The sequence below is a fragment of the Chiloscyllium punctatum genome, chromosome 12 (assembly GCF_047496795.1).
Source record: "Chiloscyllium punctatum isolate Juve2018m chromosome 12, sChiPun1.3, whole genome shotgun sequence".
In the NCBI taxonomy this organism is placed as follows: domain Eukaryota; kingdom Metazoa; phylum Chordata; class Chondrichthyes; order Orectolobiformes; family Hemiscylliidae; genus Chiloscyllium; species Chiloscyllium punctatum.
In genome coordinates, this window is record NC_092750.1 from 28,468,559 (window position 1) to 28,492,762 (window position 24,204).

General features: G+C 37.8%; 2 protein-coding genes across 2 annotated transcripts in view; one reads left to right on the forward strand and one right to left on the reverse strand.

Annotated features, from left to right (window-relative positions):
- cfap92 (cilia and flagella associated protein 92 (putative)) overlaps positions 1-19,867 on the forward strand; it is a 79,896-nt gene extending 60,029 nt beyond the window's left edge. The window contains exons 13-19 of the mRNA XM_072582210.1: positions 375-645; positions 1,749-1,913; positions 5,460-5,672; positions 8,382-8,526; positions 9,928-10,130; positions 18,719-18,900; positions 19,729-19,867. Coding sequence (XP_072438311.1) covers positions 375-645; positions 1,749-1,913; positions 5,460-5,672; positions 8,382-8,526; positions 9,928-10,130; positions 18,719-18,900; positions 19,729-19,843 — 1,294 coding nt within the window. The 3' untranslated portion in view covers positions 19,844-19,867. The remainder of the gene's footprint in view (positions 1-374; positions 646-1,748; positions 1,914-5,459; positions 5,673-8,381; positions 8,527-9,927; positions 10,131-18,718; positions 18,901-19,728) is intronic.
- A 159-nt stretch (positions 19,868-20,026) lies between these two features.
- Positions 20,027-24,204, reverse strand: part of acad9 (acyl-CoA dehydrogenase family, member 9) — a 50,964-nt gene continuing 46,786 nt past the window's right edge. The window contains exons 17-18 of the mRNA XM_072582211.1: positions 21,939-22,011; positions 20,027-20,243 (exon numbers count right to left, since the gene is read on the reverse strand). Of these exons, the coding sequence (XP_072438312.1) occupies positions 20,143-20,243; positions 21,939-22,011 (174 nt within the window). The 3' untranslated portion in view covers positions 20,027-20,142. The remainder of the gene's footprint in view (positions 20,244-21,938; positions 22,012-24,204) is intronic.

Below are 24,204 nucleotides of genomic sequence, written 5' to 3' on the forward strand. Positions count from 1 at the left end.
CTTGATGCACTGCATCTAAATGTTGAGTCTTTTTATGGAGTGAGAAGTGGTTCAAAGGCAGAATAATATGACTTTGAACATAAAATAGATTACATTAAAAAAGGACAGCAAATTTCCCTTACAGTCTATTATCTCGCTGTTTGAGGTAATATACATAATTCAAAGGTGTAAAAATTTATGATGCCCAATTTAGGTGTCTCAAACTATGAATGACAGTATAAACTACTTATAATAGAGTGCCACCGTGCACTTAAGGCAGCAGCAGAGCATATTGATGCTTCCATGTCGAAGGCAGGCTCTGCTGGGTTTTTTTTTTGCATAATATACCAACTGCACCAGTTAATTTATGATTTAGACATTGCTTTGTTTCTTAGACTTCAACATATGTGCTCTGCCAAAAAGTTGAGACAAGTCGTGCAGGCTGACCTCTTCCCAGCTGCAGACATGCTAAAAATACTGAGTCGTGAGTTTGGAATCCCAGCCTCTGAAACAGGCCCACTTACGACCAAGACTGTGCCATCCATCACAACTGAACCTGCTTCCAAACTTAAACCCACGAAACGGGCGCCCTATTCTCTACTGGACATTTACAATGAAAAATATTTACAGAGGAAAAGGGATCAAATTTTCCCAGATCATGTTCAGGTATGAGGCAAAATTGAAGTTTGCATAGAGACAAACAGAATATTCCAAATATGTGTGAAAAAGATAAAATATAGAATTTTCCTACTGTCTTTGCTGTACTGTCCAGTATTATATCTGAGGTTAAATCTAGGTGAAATGTCTGATGCGACATTCATGTCTTTATTTATGGGGTTGTGAAAATTAGGAATGATCTACCATACACAGGTGTGGAAACTCAGTTGTTGAATAGATTTAACAGAGCTAGATTTAACATCTAAGAAATCAGCTAATATGGGGAGTAAGCAGGAAGGCAGCTGTAAGGCGGTTGATAACCCACGATCATACTGAATGCTACGATAGCCTCAAAGATTTACTTTTGCTTCTATTTCTTGTGTTGTATTCTTATTTTAGATATAGAATGTGGTGAGCCTGTGGTTATTCGTTAACACAGAAAGCAGTTGAGGCCAAAACATTTTACAATTTCAAGATTGAGTTTGATATAATACCTGGGGCTAAAGAGAACTGAGTTATGGTAGAAAAGCAGGACCAGACTACTGACTTGGATGATTAGCCATGATCATTGGGAATGGCAGAGCAGACTCAAAGGCCAAATGGCCTAATCCTGCTCCTACTTTTGCTGATTCTATTATCACGATCAAGACGCAAAGGCCCAAGTTTTCACTGTTAGGTTGTGAATAAGATGCTGCAAAGTTAAACATGGATGTAATAAACAGAAACTGAAGCTGGGCCTTACTGGTAATAAGTGAATCCATTCACAGTGGTAATTCAATCAAGTGAGAAAAAAACAAGTAATACCAATTTACACTTTGCTACCACTTGAATAGGAAACATTTTGGACAACACAAAGTTAGCATCAAGCCCATTGTCCTAATATTCAAAGGAGCACTTGTCATTGACTGCAACTACCTATTATTTAGTGAAAGCAAATGCACTTCTATGATTTTAGGCTGCAGAAGCCTCAGATTTCAGATATTACAAGACATTCTGTTTCAAATGAGTTATAGGTTTTGCCTAGGAAGGTAAAATAGTTTCAAGTGCGAACCTTCCCACTTTTTCAAATGCAACAAAAAATAATTTTGGCACAAAATATTCTATTGTTGTAGGCTAACATTGATGCAGTTTCCCAGGCTAACAAAACGCTGAAGAAACCCAAGCTAGGAACAATTACGGCGGTGTATCCTGAAGGCAAAGCAGTGCATATTTACTCCAGTCAGACCTTGAACTCTGCTCAGCGGGCAAAGGAACTGCTGCACCAAGAAATAGCTAAGGTGGGGAATCAACTTATTTGACACAAGTTATACCCTGGTAATTTTCTCATTTGCAAATTAATAATTTAATAACTTAGCATTTGTTACAATGAAGGAATTTATATCAAGAATTAAAACTAAACAGCAATGGAAGTTAGCAAACTTAAACATGGGAACAGTAGTTTCAAGAGACAGGCAGTTGGTGCATACATCTCTCAAAATCATTTTCTAAGCTCTGTGTCTGCATGAGTTAATGCAATCTATCGAGTCACTGAGCCATCAAGATCAGAAAATGTTGACCTGGATTGATTTGAGCAATAAGGTTAATTGAGTGTTAGCTGTTGACTTAATTTATAAATTGCACTCTGTTGGATGCCAGAACGTATTTAGATATGGTACCCAATCCTGTACAAAAATACATCTTTGACATGAAGAATAACCACTTCGATGGGGTCCCAAAGAGCCAGCAGAGAATTAAATGCCTACCATATCAAGGCTAAACATTTTTGTTTGCAAGTAACAGACCTTAAATAATTTAGGCTCAGAACCTGTTGCAGGTGTTAAAACAGAGTTCCTCTCTAAGGCGAGTGAATAGAATCAGAGTCATAGAGATGTACAGCATGGAAACAGACCCTTCGGTCTAACCCGTCCATGCCAACCAGATAGCCCAACCCAATCTAGTCCCACCTGCCAGCACCCGGCCCATATCCCTCTAAACCCTTCTTATTCATATACCCATCCAGATGCCTTTTAAATGTTGCAATTATACCAGCCTCCACCACTTCCTCTGGCAGCTCATTCCAAACACGTCCCACCCTCTGCGTGAAAAAGTTGCCCCTTAGGTCTCTTTTATATCTTTCCCCTCTAGTTCTGGACTCCCCAACCCCAGGGAAAAGACTTTGCCTATTTACCCTATCCATGCCCCTCATAATTTTGTAAACTTCTTTAAGGTCACCCCTCAGACTCCGACGCTCCAGGGAAAACAGCCCCAGCCTGTTCAGCCTCTCCCTATAGCTCAAATCCTCCAACCCTGGCAACATCCTTGTAAATCTTTTCTGAACCCTTTCAAGTTTCACATCTTTCCAATAGGAAGGAGACCAGAATTGCACGCAATATTCTAAGAGTGGCCTAACCAATGTCCTGTACAGCCGCAACATGACCTCCCAACTCCTGTACTCAATACTCTGACCAATAAAGGAAAGCATACCAAACGCCGCCTTCACTATTCTATCTACCTGCGACTCCACTTTCAAGGAGCTATGAACCTGCACTCGAAGGTTTCTTTGTTCAGCAACACTCCCTAGGACCTTACCATTAAGTGTATAAGTCCTGCTAAGATTTGCTTTCCCAAAATGCAGCACCTCACATTTATCTGAATTAAACTCCATCTGCCACTTCTCAGCCCATTGGCTTATCTGGTCAAGACCCTGTTGTAATCTGAGGTAACCCTCTTTGCTGTCCACTACACCTCCAATTTTGGTGTCATCTGCAAACTTACTAACTGTACCTCTTACGCATACTTGACAACCCAAAGATCCCCAGTAGGCTGCTGACAAGTTGCAGTTTTAAGCTCCTTCTTACCTGTGGTTCCACCAGAGAAAACTGTGTGTTAGTATACAACATGTGGAGGAACAAGACCGAGGATAATGAGGAATTCCATCAGGTGATGTGAAGGTACCTTTTACCAGTTCAGTTTGTAAGGGTTCAGATTTCATTGTCATCCATCCCATCTGCACAGAAAACCCTGGTGTACATTATTCTTTCTGTCTGTCCCAGCCCATCTCAATTGAGGAATATTTCAAATTCAAAGTCCAGAAAAGATTCAGGTCCAGATTTGGATTTCATTTGAAGACCCTCCACTTTAGTTTGATCGCAGAGAGTTCAATACAATAAACATTGTGTGGCTGAGGCTGTTAGTTCTCTTACACTAATTAATGACTTAATGCTTGTTTGATGTTGAACTGAATATTTTGGAAAATACTGAAAATATTCCAAGGCTTACATTGCAATTTTCTTTCAAAGTCTTCATGCAACTTTTCCAATTCCCTTTGCAACAAAATCTACTTTTAAAATAAGATAGTTTTTAAAACTAATTTCTACTGGAAAACACTCTCATGGATTCTATTTATTTTAAATGTGAGGCCATATCAGAATTGATTCAATAAGTCAACTTAACTGAACAAAGCATGAGAATTGTTATAGAGAATAAGACAAGTATCACATTTAATAACAAATGTGCATTATTCTTATACTGTAAGCTGTAGATTTTTCTCTCTTCCTTTCCCTCCCCCCAAAAAAAAGATACATTCATGATTAACCATTCTACAGTCTGTATGACAGACAATGGAAAATTGGACAAAGTATATATTTTTCCTGTGTGTGCATCTTTTCACTGTTCCACCACAGATCATTTATATTAAGCTGTACATGCAGACTTGAACAGCAGGAATTGAAATAACATTGTTGACAAAAGATGAATCAATGAGATGGGAAGTTAATTATAGTAGATAATGTTGTACATGTTATGAGTGATTTTCATCTCACTGCAGCCATTTTTCTACATCAAAGCAACAGTGTCAGGTGAACTATTGAATCTATAATTCACTTTCCATTCAAGTACTGCCTAATGCAATTATTGAATCTGCTCTTACTTAGATGTCTCGCACATTGTTCAAGACAGGCAGGTTGCAATTTTTAAAAGTTAAGGTTTAGTCTTATGCTGAGCCAGCATCATTCTGCACATTTTAGTGGAATTAGTGGGTGGCACAATGGTGAGCACTGCTGCCTCACAGCCCCAGAGACCTGGGTTCAATTCCCGCCTCAGGTGACTGACTGTGTGGAGTTTGCACATTCTCCCCGTGTCTGCGTGGGTTTCCTCCGGGTGCTCTGGTTTCCTCCCAGTCCAGAATGTGCAGGTTAGGTGAATTGACAATGCTAAATTGCCTGTGGTGTTAGGTGAAGAGGGGAATGGGTCTGGGTGGGTTGTGCTTCGGCGGGTTGGTGTGCACTTGTTAGGCCAAGGGGCCTGTTTCCACACTGTGGGTAATCCAATCTAAATGTGGATTGGCTTAAACAAAATGTTAGGAATAACTGTAAGCCAGTCCAGCAGGATTTGAGATAAGCATTTGTAAATGTGTTTTGTGGTGCCAATAGGAATACGCAAATCTGCTCTCGGCCCCACAAAGATCATTTGGCCAGTGACCAGTCCCTCCTTTGCCACTCCATACAGGATCTGTGCCAGATTGGCTCTAGACCAACCATTGGATTTATTGTCTTTCCTTTTGCCCATCAGCACTCCTTTAGCTGCGTGCCTTTATTTTTATTAAGCCTGATCACAAACAACATATGGTACATGGTATGGTCAGCCTGTTATTCACTCAAGATGAAAAATCACCTTATAACCTTTAATACAAGAACAAGCATGCACTAATGTTTTCTAATCGTTACACATACACAATCAATGTAAGAGTCAAACATGTTTATTTCTGAACATGTACATATATAAGAAAAGTTTTTTAATATCCTGTAACAAATTAATTTCCATTGTAAATATCTTTTCTCCCTTAGAAGCAAAACAGCTACTTTACATACAATCCAGAATTTTTGTCAGCATTGGTGGCTCCTGTGGATCCAGAAACTGAGAAAAAGAAAGCAAAGGAAAAGTCAAAGGCAGCTTGGCTAACCTTTGAAGGATTCAGGTTTTATGAATTCAAAAGCAGTCTAGAGTCTAATGAACACCCAAAAAAACCTGATAAAGCACGGATATGCGACCTTCAGAAGGTGACGTCAAAGTTCTGATCTTTCAGTAACTGCATTTTCAGCTCCAGTGTAAAAGTAGTTTGTTAATGAAATGAACATTTACAAAGTATGAGTAATAATTGTCAACTCCCAAGGCTTTTGTAAAAGCAGAATAGTATACCTTGTAAAGTATTGAGAGGTCTAACAGGGGAAGAATTTGCACATTGATGGTAGATTCCAGGGAGGGCTGAGGTACAAAGGGATCTTGCTGTACAAGTCCAAAGTGTCAGGTAAAGAAGGCCTCCGAGATGCTTACCTGCTCCTATATTCTTCACCTCACTTAATGAAGGCAAGTCTAATATCGGTTAGGTTGTAGATGGAATACTCTGTGTAGTTCTAGTTGCCATATGGTCAGAAGGACCAGATTGCATTGGAGAGTGTGCAGAGGATATTAACTGAGCTGTTGCCTCGGATGAAATGTCTCAGTTATAAGGAGAGACTGGAAAGGCTGGGTTTGTTTTCCTTGGAGCAGAGAAAGCTGGGGTCGGAAGGAGGTGGCAATGGCAGGGACATCTGATTGAAGTATATAAGATTGTGAAAGGCACAGATGATATAGATCATGAGAATTCTTTCCCTATAGCAAATGTGACTAAGACTGGTGGGCAAAGGTTTAGGTGAGGACTAAGTAGTTTAGAGGATATCTGAGCAAAAATGTTTTCACACAGATGGTAGTGGAAATATAGAACACACTGCCCGAGGGGGCTCTGCAGGCAGGCAGGTATTCTTGCAACTTTTTAAGAAGCATTAAAATAAGCACTTAAAATGCCAGAGCATAGTAGGCTATGGACCAAGTGCAGGTGAATGGGATTTGTATAGCTTGGTGTTTGTTGGTTAGCATAGTCATGGTAAGCTGAAGGGCCTGTTTCTACACTGGATGACTATTTTACAGGACAAATAATCATTCCACAACTAATCAAGCCACTTTTGAGATATGAGGGAAGTAATATGTGTGAACAATGAATTTTCTCATGATTTTTCATTAAATTCCAAAGATTGGTAATGTAAGGTAATTTATTGTGACCGCAAGATTTGATATATGACTATCATTTCACTTATATGGGACATGTAATTTACACCATTAAAAACAAGAAAATAAATATTTCAGTCAATTGTGTTAGAACTCTCCTATTATATATAAACAAATTTTATATGTGCATGGAAGGAATGATTAAAATCCTGCAAATTGTGACATGCATAAAATTGAGTGTTCTATATTGGATGGAGAAGAAATGCAGATAGAATCTACTCAGTTTTAAATGCTGCTTCAAATCTTGTCATGTCGGTGTCCTCCCTTATAGAACAGTCAGCAACAATACAATAGATAACCCCTGCCTATTTCAGATAGCCCTGCAATGTTTTCTTGTTCAATAAATGAACCAATTCCCTTTTGAAAACTAACTCCATTTCCACTGTACCATCAGGCACTGCATTCCTGACTGTAACCAACTGTTTCATGAAAACAAATCTTCCTCTCGTTGCCATTGTTTCTTTTGCCCGTTACTTTAAATCTGTGCCTTTTCGATCCTTCCAACAGGAATAAATTCCCCTTATCTAATTTGTCCACTCATGATTTCAAACATCTCTATCAAATCTCCTCTCAATTTTCTCCCAATGAGTCCCAACTTATGCAATCTTTTTATTCACTGTACTCTTGTATAGCTTTTGTGCATCCTCTCTAATGCTGTCACATTTTTCCTAAAGTGCAGCTTACTGACTTCAATGTAATACACCAGTTGAGGCCAAACCAGACTTTTGTACAGCTTTAACATAGCTTCCTTGCCTTTGTGCTCTGTGCCTACAACCTGTACATGGAAAACCAAAAGGGAAAGGAAATATTATTGGATTGGAAGACATGATCGTAATAAGACATAAGTTACAGAAACATTAATTGGAAAAAGATATTTAAGAAAGCTTTACAAGCAGTATTCAGTCATTGACAGGTTTGAGAGCTTATTTCCAATGATTAGTGAACTGTTAATAAATTAAACCAAGATTCACGGTGGCACAGTGGTTAGCACTGCTGCCTCACAGCACCAGAGACCTGGGTTCAATTCCCACCTCAGGCAACTGTCTGTGTGGAGTTTGCACATTCTCCCAGTGTCTGCGTGGGTTTCCTCCAGGTGCTCCGGTTTCCTCCCACAGTCCAAAAATGCGCAGGTTAGGTGAATTGGCTATGCTAAATGGCCTGTAGTGTTAGGTGTAGGGGAATGAGTCTGGGTGGGTTGCTCTTTGGAGGGTCGGTGTGGACTTGTTGGGCCAAAGGGCCTGTTTCTACATTGTAAGTAATCTAAATCCACAATCTAGTGCTTTAAGTATAAAGGAAATAAATTTTTTTTCAAGCAGGGTTTTCAAAAAAATTATGGAACAAGTGATGTTATAGCCTAGTCAATTATGACATTTTTGGGAGGAAATTAGATAAACACTTGAAGAACAAATACACTAAAGGTAATTGTGATAAGGTGCTAGCACAGACATTGTAGGCCATATGACTGCCTTCTTTGTCTGAGTCAGCAGAACTGCAGATCGCCTGGACCAGGCTATGGCTCATTTTAGTCATTTCAGTTAGATCTCAGGATGTATGCAGTCTATCCTTGGTCCTCCTTTCTAAATGTATATCCAGTACACCACATGGAAGTCATTTGCATATCACTTCCTTATTCCTGTTGATGGTTTGAACACTTTTTCTTTTAGGCCTGGAAGGAGCATATTCTGTATGGTAACCTATTTAAACCAATCCTACCACGTGGCAGATGGAAATGGAGTGAAAGACACAAAGATTTTGAATTATACAAGAAGTTAACTTATGCACCACCCCCCATCAGTGTTCATTTGGCAGGTATGTGTTTTAGATATCAACAATAATCTCAGGAAAAAATCTGCACCGTCAGATTTTAAATATTTAAGCACTGCTATGCTTTTTTGTATTTCTTGAGTTAAGTTCCACAAATGGAAATAAGATTTTTAAAAACTTATATTAAAAAAAAAACTTAAAATTAGTTTGTAGGTGTACAATGCCTAATTGGGGCAGCACAGTGGCTCAGTGGTTAGCACTGCTGCCTCACAGCTACAATGACTCAGGTTTGATTCCAAGTCTCGGGTAACTGTCTGTGTGGAGTTTGCACATTCCCCTCTCTCCCCCACCCCACCATTTTACATAAACTATAATAATAGTGGATCCATTCAAGTGTTTGAGGCTCTTCAGTTGTTCAATGAGACTATGCCAATCTGTATCCTGACTACATTTAATCTGCCTTGATTCCTTATTTTTAAAATAATCTTGTCTCGCAAGAAAACATCAATTTCACATTTAAAATTATTAATTGACCTAGCATCTGTTATTTTCTGTAGAAGAGAATTCTACATTTAAGCAGAGTTTACATGCTTTCTTAACATGTCTCCTGCATGGCTAGGCTCTACATTTAACATTATGTCTCTTTGTTCTGAACTCCCACAATAGTAGTAAAAAGTTTGATTTTGTTTATCAGACTTCCCATGAGTTACTGGCTAAATTTGACTGGGAAATAGCTTTTATGACCATAAAATGGATATGGTTGCAGAATGAGAAAATAATAAATGCTAGGTTTTATAAAATGTGTTCTATAAAAATCATACCTAAGATCATTAAACTTTGCATCTGACAACCAAAATTGCAGGCATTTAAATAAAAATGACTGACTTACTAGAACTTAATGAATTTACAACTGATACCTGAAAAATGGGATTTTATATTGTAGTTTTTCTCAGTAAAAGCAGCCATTTCAATGTAAATCCGTACTGAATTATTGTTCAAGGAAAATTATAACAGAAGAATGCCAAAGCATTTAAGCATACCTGTAAGTTTGAATACAGCAAGTCCTAAGTCCATTTTCCTAATGGAATATTCTCATGCCAAATTAAAATAATTCATGGTACACTATCGAACTTGAGCATTTAACCATCTACGTGCAGTTCATTGAACTGTCAGCTTTATTTTCCAATAACTTTCGCATTTTTATGCTATTTTGCAATTATAAATATCTTGCATTCTATGAAGTGTGAGAAACATTAGTTCCTTCCACTTTATGCTTTTCTCAAGTGATTTTATATATATATATCTTAGTGGTAGCAAATGTCCAAGTGCTGAAGACATCATGATTGTACGAGAAAGCAGCTGTTTCATTTACGTCTGGTATTTTCATACAGAATGGTAGTTATACCTTCAATGAAAAAGAACACTGTACAAAATTTTATATTTCAGGCGATACTTTAAAAGCTGAACAACTTGAAAGTATTTACAAAGATTATGAGGACTGGCGTTCAAAACTTTTAGTAAGCAAAATCAAGAACAAATGTTGCAGTTTTACCAAAACGTTTGAGTTAGAGACAACTGGGCCAGAAGCAAACAAACAAGTAGACAAGTCCGTGATATCCTCTGTCAAACAACCCATCTCTATTCTAAAGGTACTGTATATACAGTTTATATATAAGCATCATTTTTTTGAAAGAACTGTACCCAAACTATTAAATTGCTTGTTCTCTTACTAAGTTGTTTGTAAGTACAGTTAAGATTGCCTTTCAAACCATTAGATAGTCCACGTGCACCAAAATCTTAAAATTTACATCCAAGAGTTACTGTGATAACAAGCTAATCAATTAAGGAAAAAGGTCAGCTGGTGTTCCATCCCCTCTCCTGCCATTCATCTGTCACTGAACATGGTGCAGTGATATTGTAATGCTTTCATGTCAAATGCCAATATTTTGTTCAAACAGTTTCCACAAAATGAACAGCTTTCCACACATACTTTACCAAATCATTAACTCTCAGCAAACATAGATAATTAATCTGTGAACTGAAAACTGCTAAAAATGCTGTTGGTAAGTATGTGTGAACTTATAGTAATACATGTTCATAAACTCCAGCCCTGAAGTTAACCAAAGATGTTCAGGTTAAGTGAATTGGCAATGTTAAATTGCCCGTACTGTTAGGTGAAGGGGTAAATGTAGGGGAATAGGTCTGGGAGGGTTTACTTAGATTAGATTACTTACACTGTGGAAACAGGCCCTTTGGCCCAACAAGTTCACACCGACCCACCGAAGCGCAACCCACCCATACCCCTACTTTTACCCCTTCACCTAACATTATGGGCAATTTAGCATGGCCAATTCACCTAACCTGCACATCTTTGGACTGTGGGAGGAAACCAGCGCACCCGGAGGAAACCTACGCATACACACGGAGAATGTGCAAACTCCACGCAGTCAGTCGCCCGAGGCAGGAATTGAACCTGGGTCTCTGGTGCTGTGAGGCAGCAGTGCTAACCCTTATGCCACCGTGCCGCCCAAAAGGGTTGCTCTTCGCAGGGTCGGTGTGGACCTGTTGGGCCGAAGGGCCTGTTTCCAAACTAAGTAATGTAATGCAATTTTTCTCTGGTTAGATTAGATTACATTACATAAAATGATGTAAGGTTACAAGCTGAGCTTTTATCCTGCTAAGTCAATGCAAAACGTATTCTGATCTCCTCTTAACCAACTCACCCTGTTTTAAATATTTACCAGTTTTAGAACATGGAACAATACAGTGCAGTACAGGCCCTTCAGCCCTCGATGTTGCGCCAATCTGTGAAAGTCCATCTAACCTACACTATTCCATTATCATCTATATGTTTATCCAATGACCATTGAAATGCCCTTAAAGTTGGCGAGTCTACTACTGTTGCAGGCATGGCATTTCACACCCTTACTACTCTAAGTAAAGAATCTACCTTTAACGTCTGTCCTATATCTATCATCCCTCAGTTTAGAGCTATATCCCCCCGAGCTAGCCATCACAATCTGAGGAAAAAGGGTGGACAGTGAGAGCCTATCTAATCCTCTGATCATCTGGTATGACTCTATTAAGTCACTTTTTAACTTTTTTCTGTCTAATGAAAACCTCAGCCTTTCCTCTTGAGACCTTTCCTCCATACCAGGCAGCATCCTGGTAAATCTCCTGTACACACTTTCCAATGCTTCCACGTCATTCCGAAAATGTGGCGACCACAACTGTTTTCCATAAAAAGGACAGAATGATCTCTGTGCCAAACACTCATTAGTTGTACCTACTTAAAACAATAAGAGACAACGTTTTCACGCAAATGGTGGGAAGTGTATGGAATGAGCTGCCAGAGGAAGTAGTGGACCCTGGTACAATTACAACATTTAAAAGGCATCTGGACGGGTATATCAAAAGCAAGGGTTTAGAGGGATAGGCCAAGTACTGGCAAATGGGACTAAGTTAATTTAGGATATCTGGTTGTTCTGGACAAGTTGGACCAAAGGGTCTGTTTCCATGCTGTACATCTCTATGACTGTATAATTGAGGAAAGAAAATTTGTTTGCTAATGGGAATAACTATTTTCAGTAAAGGGAGAAAGTGCTTTTTTTTTGTCAAACTCATTCCATATTATTGCATGTCATAAAATTAAAAATTGATTGGGTGGGAAGGAAACCATAACAACTATGCGTGATGAAGAGAACATGCTTTGGTTCTATGGTAAGTCAGAAGGTGGTAACTTTCAGATGGATGTAAAAGATTTCATGGCACATTTGAAGTGTCAAGATCTTTTGGTACCACTGTCAGCTCAATGAATTATTTGATCAACCACTTAATTGTTGTTTGCAAACCTTGCTGTTTATAATTTGACTGTCATGTTTCCCTACAACACATTCATATAGATATTCTTAGATATGGTTCATAATGTAAATATGATTCCAGCCTAACATTTGGTTGATCTTGGTTTATCCACCTAGAAATTCTGTAGTGCTTCATCACTCACCAAGGTGGCCAATTGTTTGTTTTAAATTCCCACATTTATTAGCAATAACAATAACATTAGTAAATTTGCTGATGATACTAAGCTGGGCGGCAGGGTGAAATGTGATGAGGATGTTAGGAGATTACAGGGTGACCTGGACAAGTTAGGTGAGTGGTCAGATGCAGTTTATTCATGTTGGTGGCAAGAACAGGAAGGCAGATTACTACCTAAATGGAATCAATTTAGGTAAAGGGGCAGTACAGAGAGATCTTGTACACCAGTCAATGAAGGCAAGCATGCAGGTACAGCAGGTACAAGAAGGCTAATAGCATGCTGGCCTTCAGAACAGGAGGGATTGAGTATAGAAGCAAAGAGGTTCTTCTGCAGCTGTACAGGGCCCTGGTAAGACCACACCTGGAGTACTGTGTGCAGTTCTGGTCTCCAAATTTGAGGAAAGACATTCTGGCTATTGAGGGAGTGCAGCGTAGGTTTACGAGGTCAATTCCTGGAATGGCAGGATTACCTTACGCTGAAAGACTGGAGCGACTGGGCTTGCATACCCTTGAGTTTAGAAGACTGAGAGGGGATCTGATTGAGACATAAGATTATTAAAGGTTTGGACACTCTGGCGGCAGGAAACATGTTTCCGCTGATGGGTGAGTGCCGAACCAGAGGACATAGTTTAAAAATACGGGGTAGACCATTTAGAACAAAGATGAGGAGAAACATCTTCACCCAGAGAGTGGCGGCTGTGTGGAATGCTCTGCCCCAGAGGGTAGTGGAGGCCCAGTTTCATTTAAGAAAGAGTTGGATAGAGCTCTCAAGGATAATGGAATCAAGAGTTATGGAGATAAGGTAGGATCAGGATACTGATTAAGGATGATCAGCCATGATCATGTTGAATGGTGGTGCAGGCTCGAAGGGCAGAATGGCCTACTCCTGCACCTATTGTCTATTTTTCCTTGCTCTTGTGTTTGAGAATTAATGCAAATCTGCTGTTTACACAAAGTCCTAAAATTTTACTGATTTGAACCTGTGTCATTTTTGTATTTCTCAGTTTTCAAAATATTGCTCCATATTTTGTGTCAATATAGTCAATTCCTTAAACCAAGAATACAGTCTCCAAGCCAAATTACCTATGTTAAGATTAGAGTTGCGGTCTGATATGATACTTTTTATGATTCAGAGCTAAGTCTATATATTTCAACATTCTATTCACTTTGTTGATTTTTATATTACATAACTGGACTTTTTAAAATTTGTCCATATTAGCCATTGTTTGGTTAAACTCATTAGTTTGTAAGCTGCTTCTTCACAATTAATTGCCTCACTGAGATGACAGTTTCTAAATTCAATGTTTGGACAAGTTTGAAACTTGTCCAAACAATTCTTGTGATGCTGCCTTAAACAGCAGTGTAACTAGACTAACAAATGTACCTTTCTGTTTATCAACAAAATTCTTCATTTTAACTCAATCTTGCAATGATTATAGGGTAGTAACCTGGCATGATTTACTTTGACAAGTCTTTAATGGCAATCTTGGCATACCTAATTTGATCAATTTAGTCTATTGTAGATTTTATTTCCTCAAAAAAATTATGTTGGTCAAGTCAACTCCATAACTTTTGGTATCAGTGCAAAATTATTGCATGTTTAGTTGCATGTATCAATTTTGTCACTGTTTTTGAAAATGTACTTCACAGTCAGTTTCCAGTGTACATGGAGTTTCTCAGTGTTCATTCAATTTCATTATGATTACCAAGCTCTCATAAATCTATTGGTATCTTAGTACTCTGGGATGAATAGTATTGATCTTAGGTCTTCAATTAATATTGATCCCTTTTAACTAATCTTCAATTCCAACTAACTTAAACTGAAGCTGTTAATTGTAGTTGGGTTAATGCCGTTTCAATTATACATCACTCAGATTTCCTTGAAATATCTAGAACAATATCAGTTACTATATCAATTATTTTATGCCTATCTTTTCACTCCATGCTACCTTTGGTTGGTTTTCAATTCTGCCTCTACTGCAATTATAGAACTGATAAGACTGTCTTGGTGGTGTTCTATATTTATTCTAGATCTACATGCTTATGTAACAACTCTCATATTGATGCTCATCCATATATTAATCACAGTAACATTTTCAAATTTCTGCCCTCAGATTTATTCTGAAATAACTTGAGTGATGGTTTGTTTGTACTATTAATCCTATTTATCTAACAGGTTCAGCCTTGATCCTGCACCAACTGTTCCACTCTTCACAGTACAAAAGTTCCTTGATATTTGAACATGTAACAGCCACACTTGCTGACTCCAAGAAGCATTTGTATTAGCATCAATGTCTTATAGTTACAAATATTACCAAATACCAATTAGATACTATTTTAATGAAGGAACATATCTGGTCACAAGGAAAAAAAACATAAAATGAATGTAACCTTAATATTAAATTTTAAAAGTTTAGTATCCTGTACATGTGCAGTAATCAGCATGTGGATAAAAAATACCAATTAAACATACAATTTTAACAAATAAGTATATTATGAAAATGATATTCTACAATGGTAATTCAAGTACAATTTTTCTTTTAATGTTCACTGGTCATTTTAATATTATGCACATTCATTGGTGTCAGCAAACAGATCTCAATGTATGTTATATATTTCTCATCTTAAGCATTTCTTTGCTCTAATCATTTGTATTTTAAATAAGACTATTTAGAACTTGACCATTTTAGGATTGCCTACACTAATGAGTTGAATAATATCTATTTGCTGTTATTTCGGTCATTCACCACTGTCAAACCAAGATATATATTGCCTCTTAAAATGTTTTAAACATGCTTCACGAGACAGTCATAATGCATTATAATTGCTAAATGAGATTCATTTACTTTGATTCTCCCATAGTTAGTTGACTAAAATCATAATACTGTTCCAATTTCACACTTCATTTTTAATGTTTAGTGGTTCTCAGACGTAACCCAAACCCATTTAAAAATGTCTGACCACAGCAGCTTATTGCTATCTTCATTGATAGTCATAGGTGAGGTGCCGGAAGACTGGAGGTTGGCAAACATGGTGCCACTGATTAAGAAGGGTGGTAAGGACAAGCTAGGGAACTATAGACCAGTGAGCCTGACCTCAGTGGTGGGCAAGTTGTTGGAGGGAATCCTGAGGGACAGGATGTACACGTATTTGGAAAGGCAAGGACTGATTCGGGATAGTCAACATGGCTTTATGCGTGGGAAATCATGTCTCACAAACTTGATTTGAGTTTTTTGATGAAGTAACAAAGATGATTGATGAGGGCAGAGCAGTAGATGTGATCTATATGGACTTCAGTCAGGCGTTCAACAAGGTTCCATCTGATGGAATATAGGGAGAACTAGCCATTTGGATACAGAGCTGGCTCAAAGGTAGAAGACACGAGGGTTGTGGTGGTGGAGGGTTGTTTTTCAGCATGAAAAATGACTTTTTGTCATTTACATAAATGATTTGGATGCGAGCATAAGAGGTACAGTTTATAAGTTTGCAGATGACACCAAAATTGGAGGTGTAGTGGACAGCAAAGAGGGTTACCTCAGATTACAACAGGATCTGGTCCAGATCGGCCAATGGGCTGAGAAGTGGCAGATGGAGTTTAATTCAGATAAATGCGAGGTGCTGCATTTTGGGAAAGCAAACCTTAGCAGGACTTATACACTTAATGGTAAGGTCCTAGGGAGTGTTGGTTCATAACTCCTTGAAAGTGGAGTTGCAGGTAGATAGGATAGTGAAGAAGGCGTTTGGTATGCTTTCCTTTATTGGTCAGAGTATTGAGTACAGGAGTTGGGAGGTCATGTTGCGGCTGTACAGGACATTGGTTAGGCCACTCTTAGAATATTGCGTGCATTTCTGGTCTCCTTCCTATCGGAAAGATGTTGTGAAACTTGAAAGGGTTCAGAAAAGATTTACAAGGATGTTGCCAGGGTTGGAGGATCTGAGCTACAGGGAGAGGCTGAAGAGGCTGGAGCTGTTTTCCCTGGAGCGTCAGAGGCTGAGGGGTGACCTTATAGAGGTTTACAAAGTTATGAGGGGCATGGATAGGATAAATAGACAGTCTTTTCCCTGGGGTCGGGGAGTCCAGAACTAGAGGGCATAGGTTTAGGATGAGAGGGGGAAGATATAAAAGAGACCCAAGGGGCAATTTTTTCACACAGAAGGTGTTATGTGTATGGAATGAGCTGCCAGAGGATGTGGTAGAGGATGTGGTAGAGGCTGGTACAATTGCAACATTTAAGAGGCATTTGGATGGATATATGAATAGGAAGGGTTTGGAGGGATATGGGTCTGGTGCTGGCAGGTGGGACTAGATTGGGTTGGGATATCTGGTCGGGGTGTGGACGGGTTGGACCGAAAGGTCTGTTTCCATGGTGTACATCTCTATGACTGCATTGTGTTGAAAAATATAGGGTTATGATATATCCTTTTTGTACATTAGTCTGAGAAATATCGACCTTGTTTTATTACCATTCTTGCGCTTCAGCAAACTGTGTCATTAAGGAACTAAAACAACAGTCTTTATTTCAGCTAATCTCTACCTTGTCTTTGGTTCTCAATTGAGATTAGTTAGATGAAATATGCAAATTGAAAAACTTTTTGCTCATCTTTCTAATGCTTTTAAAAGTTTGTCTAATTAGAATAATCTGATATACAATGATTAAGCTAACTCAATGACAAGAGTTTCTTTATGTTCTTCATTCATGGACTGTGGACATTGTCAACAAAGCCATTTCTTGCCTATCCCCAAGTGCTGTTTGAGTGGTTTGCACAGCTTTTTAGAGTTAACCACTTCCACCCTCTCTGGTAGGCACTGGTTACCTGCTATTTCAGAAATTACTAGCACTGCATCTACTGGCATTTAACTATTTGAAAGTTAATAAAATCATTTTTTTTTTACACACAATGTAAGACAGCAGTGGGTATTTTTAAAAATTTGTATAAAGATCAGAAAAGCAGCTGCAAATTCAGGCCAGTTGTGGCTACTTTTTCACATTCATAATTTGTGCAGTTTTTTCCCCACAAAGCTAAACCTTCCCCAGACTCCCTTCTGCACTAATTATATACTTGTCTATTTCCAGTGTGTTGTTTCCCTTCATGCTTTCTCTAAGCCCACCTCATTAACTGGAGTGACCCATTGGCTTCCATACTCCATTGCCAGCAAATTACAGACCAACATTCCTCCCTGGTCTTCACTGTTAGCTTATGCGAGCTTGATAATTCTGAAGGCAGTAGTATTCATTTACAATCTCCTCAAAATAACTTGATTCCTAATTCTGTATACACTACATTGTCATCTCTCGCAGCTGTCAAATATTTGGAAATATCACTGAGTCAGGATGTTTAATACCATCAGACTCCACACACACAAATAGGTTGATTAGAAAATACCTACTGTACCTGACTGTAACCTTTCACTATTCCAAGATGGACTTCCGACCCTTTATACTAATCACAAATGTTATCTAAATTCAGCAACATTTGTTGTAGCAGATTTCCACACTGCTTCAGCCCATCTGAAACTCATCCATTTTGTTTTATCTTCAGGTTCCATAACTTCAACGATGTCCTAGCTGGCCTCCAAGCCTCCACATTTCATAATCAGCTTATCCAAAATTCTCTTGCCTGTATCCTGTTCTTGGCATAAATATCACTCACCCAACTAATTCCCAGGAAACAAATTTAAAGTGACAATACTTGTGATTAAATTATTATAATCTTCCCCTTCACTGAGGCTTAATCCTGTTTCAAACTGACTATTGTACTCTTCCATTCCTGGTTCTGACCATTTCGATTTGCCTTCCCTTCTATCTCACCATTGTCTCTTCCGCTGCCGAAGTGTTACGATTGAATATTCCCCCATATTCTCCTCCAAAAACCAATTTCTATATTCCAACTGTTGCTCACACTTCCTGATATTTCCCATTTGGCTTCCTTAGTGTTTTTTCCTTATGTTCAAACTGTTTCATAGAAGCAAATTGTACATTATCAATCATTATTGATAATGATGAACATAGAGGTTTAACAAGACAAACAACATATTAAATTCTGGATACTGAAATGTGGAACACACATTGAGAAATGTAAAGACTTCCGGAAATGTTCCCCCGAGCATAGAACTGCTAATGCATGCAGCATTTCTTTTAAAAAATGGACTTAAATCGATTTTGCCTTCAATTTTATGATTAATGTATTATTTTTGCCCTAGCAAATAACTTACTCAGATGTTGGAGATTTGCTAAACTATAAAGCCCCACAACAACCAGAAGTCACTAAAGGATTTGCCCCTGGTTTAACTGTTAACCGTAGCTGGAAAATAAACGCAAATATAATTCCTCGGTACGACATGGAGCACAAAAAGTTCGCTGATCTCAAAGGAAATGATTTCAAGTAAGAGAACCATGACTATAATACTGACGCTTTGGTAAAATTGATTTGAAACTTTATAATAATAATTACAAAATTAATTGGCTTAACTTTTGAAAGTTACATGTAATTCATGCAACCGCATTAATGGTAAGGCACTTAGTGAGGAGCTGAAACTCAGAACAACAGCTATAACATTGCACGCTAACAGGAGCAATTTCTGATTAAGCAATTGCCTATAGAAGAGGCAATGGGAAAACAGAGTAAAATATCAGTTTTTAAATAAATATTATTTCAGGGGATATGAACATCACTTGGTCAGTTTTGTTCATCCTTGGTTATTATAAAAGTGGTGCTCAGCTACAACCACTGCAGTCCACTTTGTGGAAGCATTGCTGTTAAGAAAGACGTTCCAGGATTTTGGTCCAGAGTAAAAGGAACTTCAAATTCTTCAAAGCTGGGATTTAATGAACTCTGCTGGCAGCCTCTTGGGAAACAGATAGGTACATTAGTTAATTGATCAGAGCTTCCCACTAATTGGTCTTAAATATCAGCAGAGGCCAACAGTTTATAATCAGTGAACAAAGCAAAGATCCATATAACCAGAGAGAAAGTTTTTATCCTCAGTAAATGTAAGATAGTTTAACACTGGTCTCGGATCCAAAGGTGTTACGTTATGAGCTCAGACGCTGTCACTTCATTTCAGTTTCCTACTAGTCTAATTTCCCAATTTAGCGAATAGTCTTAATCCCTGGATGAAGCCTGTAATGATTTCTTTAGCTTACACTAATGCCATACTTCATTGATTTTGTATAGTTCATATTAACCCATTTTTACACTGTCTTTCTTCAGTGTATATTGCAATAAACACACGTGTATTTACAATCCTAAACTCAATCCACGCAATGAGGAAATGGAGAAGACCCACCTGTTCCAAACAAACAAGCCTGCGACAGAAGTACTCTAATCCACTCCAAAAACAGAAATGGACATACAGCTGACCTGATCATTTATGACTGTTTTTGTACATTTCATTGGTAAAACTGATATCTGCTGCATTTGAATATTGAGCCGTGATGAATTTTCAATCATTTTTACCACTGAAGTAATTTTTTTTAGAATTGCTTTAAACTTGTTAATACAAGTGCTGAATGATTGAAAAACAATTTATAAAGTATTTCATAATTTTACAGTTGAATTATAGTTTTAGTGCTTGCCATTAATATCCATATTGTATGCACACGTAAAAATTTAGAGTCATATGTTCTAAAACGTTCGGTCAAGTGGATGTGAGCAGATATATGATCTCTTATCCAGCACTTGCTGTGCTATTTTCTTAATGCTGTCGTCAAGATTTTCGGAAGAATCTAAATGATAAAATAAAAAAATTGCAAATATATTAGGGAGAAATGCAGGTAATTCCAGCTTATGTTACAATTGATAACATTATCATCTTCAAAAATTATCCAATTGAATGGTACTGCACTTGACTGGTTCCATTCTTATCTAATTGTAGCTAGAGAATCACCACAAGTGGCTTATTTTCCCTTCACATACATTTATATTTAGCATTCATCAACAAGGTACTATTGGACCCCTCCTATTTCTCATCGACATCTACTTGACAATATCATCTGAAAATGCAACAACTTCCATATATACGCGATGACACCCAACTCTACATTGCTCCCAACATTTGACACTCTCTCTAAATTACCAGACTACTTAACTAAAATCCAACACTTATCCATCATCAATAATTTTACCCCTCTCTGGCACCTTTGAGGCTGAACCAGACTGTCTGCAACCTGAGTGTTATATTTAACCTTCGTTTTAGTGCAGATCTGTTTTTGGAGATTTACCCAAGACCCACCTAATTCCAACTACGTATTACTGACATTTCATCAACTAATGATGATGACGTTTTCATCCATGTCATTACTAACACTAGTCTTGATTATTCTAACTCACTTGGCCCATCTCCCACATTCTACCTTCCTTCAATTAAGGCAACCCTGCCTGTGACTTAGTGTAAGTACAGTGCTGTTCACTTGTCACACAGTACTCACTGAATGACTTGGATCTCAGGTAAACAGTGCCTCGATTTTGAAGTTTTGTTTTTCAAACTCTTTCATGGCCTGGCCCCTCCTCATAACTGTTACCTTCTAGATCCTCACAATCTTCCCGACATCATTATCTCTCCACCTGTCAAAAACTGTATTTCCTATCATCATAAGAATGGTTCACTGCAATTCATGTTCTTGTGCATAGTCTCTGATGGCATCTAATTTACATCTGGTGTGTTCTATAAGAGCTTCATTAATTCATATATTGCAGATGCTTTAACCTGTAATCCAATGCAATGATGCCAAAATCATGGCACCCAGTGCTGGCTGGATACACAACAGTAGCCAGCTACATTTTCACAGTGTGTCCCTATTTGGATTGGTATTCTGCTGCAGAGATTGAGAACACAATAGGTCATTCTATAATTTACCAATGACTGTTTCTGATAACAAGGATCTAATATATAATTGCTATGAGAAGAAATATGACACTTCAGATTCCTCTGCCAGGGAGGTGGTTGTTTTTAATTGGGCAGAATAGGAAGGAATGAAAAGAATGCTTTGCATTTCAAGTAATTCTCCACATCTTTTCATCTTTATATAATTCACAATGAAATGATTGATTTTAATGTTCATTATTACTACTTTTCACCTTTAATAGTTCTCCAGCTGATGTAAGTGATGGAAGCTAGATAACTTGTGCAGAATAAATGCTTAGTTAATTCATCCTACAGTACAGTTACACTGGATACTTCATGCACAAGGGACACCAGCCACAAATCAGCCTCTCAAAATCTGGATTATTTTATTTTCTGTTAAAATGGGATATTAGTTTTACATTGTTTAAACTTTGTAATTGGAAATATCCTAAGTTATATTACCACAGATTACAGATTTTAGTTTCAGAACAAAATGCCAAGGTCTGTTTTATGCACATGAAATAGACAGTCAGTTCTTAGCAGCAACTGCCATCAATTAATTAATGAAATAACTCACTTTTCTGTAACTGAGCCAAGAGGTAATTATTCCGGAAATAGGCCTCAGAGCAAAAGGTGTTGGCAAGTAAAACCTGGTGAGAGAAACAGAGAACATCTGGAAAAGCCTTCAGGAAATAATGTCAAACCAAAAAGGAAGCAGATGCTGTCTGTATCTCTATTACTCCTGTGGAAAGCATGCTTTCAAAAATGAAAAAAGCATATGATTCAACAGAGATACTGAATTCAACTCCTGCAGCCACTGTAAACTAAATATTGAACAAACGTGTTTAAAATTTATTAATGAAAAAATTTGCATAATATTTGGAAAGAACTGGATAGTAACTTCAATTTGAATCAGCATTGTGACAGAAACTATATTTATGGCTGGTAAGTATAACTGTGATGAATGCTTTAACTGATCCTTTGTAATTTTACATCTATTATCAATCTCCAGAAAATTAGGATCTGTTTTATTTTGTGACTTGCCCACTTATTTAATAAATCTACTGTACCCGCTTCTATATCCTCAATCTTCCCAACATTATCTCTCCACCTGTCAAATTGTATTTCCTATCATCATAAAAATGGTTCACTGCAGTTCATGTTCTTGAGCATAGTCTCTGATGGCATCTAATTTACATAATGTGTGTTTATTAAATAAAAACAATTCTTCAAAATATTTAATTTTAGGAATCAGTATAGGTGGTGATTTACTTTGCAAGTTTGATTGGACACAAGTACAGTTTGCAATCATTTGAATAAATTAAAATTATTATTTGGAAGTCCTACAAATTCTAACATGCATAACTGTTCAAACGTAAGAAGGACTATATTGAATTATGGATAAAATTTCCACCATTTATTTGACAGAAAATCAACCAGGCATTTAAAATTAACTGAAGTAAACTAACAGTTTAAAAGCACAAAACATAACGGGAGGACTTTGTAGGCTTTAGAAAAAAAGTCATTATCAGCTCACTTACCTAGTTGGAGTATTAAAAAGAAACTGAAACCTTGTTAAAGTTTTAGTCTGGTATTCATCAGGACAATTTGCAAGAAATAACAATAGGGAAATATTTATACTGCATGAGAGAAGTGTAATTTTTGACTGGCAGGCGGAATTTGATTTGTAAAGATGTTACTTTGCAGAATGCACCAGTAATGATGACTGACAGTAAACTGCCAAGCTCTGTTTAAGCTTTAAACCCAGGCTGGTTGACTGATTAGTTTCTCAGGGCAATCTTTAACCAATCAGAAAATGGTTGTCACTATTTTGTCCAGTACAATGTGAATTGGGCCATCTGCATTAATACAGAGGAACCTTGATTATCCAAACGACATGGACGAAAAGTATTTAATCAGATAATCGAATGAAGTATTGCTTGCAATTTTGGTCTCCTTGAGAAAGGATGTACTGGCACTAGAGGGGAGTGCAGAGGAGGTTCACTAGGTTGATTCTGAAGTTGAGGGAGTTGGCTTATGAGGAGAGACTGAGTAGAGTGGGATTATATTCATTGGGATTTAGAAGAATGAGATGGGATCCTATAGAAATATATTAAATTATGAAGGGAAAAGATAAGATCGAAGCAGGGAGGGTCATTTCCACTGGTGAGTGAAACTGTAACAGCCTCAAAATTAGTGGGAACGAGTTTGGACTGAATTCAGGAGGAACTTCTTCACCCAAAAGGTTGTGAATCTGTGGAACTCCCTGCTCAGTGAAGTAGTTGAGGCTTCATCACTTAATGTTTTTAAAGCTAAGATAGATAATCTTTTGAACAGCAAAGGAATTAAGGCTTATAGTGAGAGAAAGGGTAAATGGAGCTGAGGCCACAAAAAGATCAGCCATGAATGGCAGAGCAAACTTGAAGGGCCAGATGGCCTTCCTGCTCCTGGTTCTTACATTCTTAGCATTTGAATTTGAAAAAGTAGCCCACTGAATAACTACCAAGTCAGAGGCATCTTGGGATTGGTCCATTTCATACAAATGAATAAGAAAACTCAATAATCGGTCATCCAGATCACAGCAAACGTGATGTAGAGGATTAAAAAGAAAAGTATCATTTGGAACATGTATAACTGGTGAATAATAATTGACTAAATTATAATAAACATCAGTTTCATAAAGGAAGAATTAATAATTGACAGCAATGATTTGGCAAGAACAGCAAAGATTAGGAGGATGTACTTTTGGTTCCAAAAATATGGTATATTTTAATGCGGCTGTACAGGACATTGGTTAGGCCACTGTTGGAATATTGCGTGCAATTCTGGTCTCCTTCCTAGCA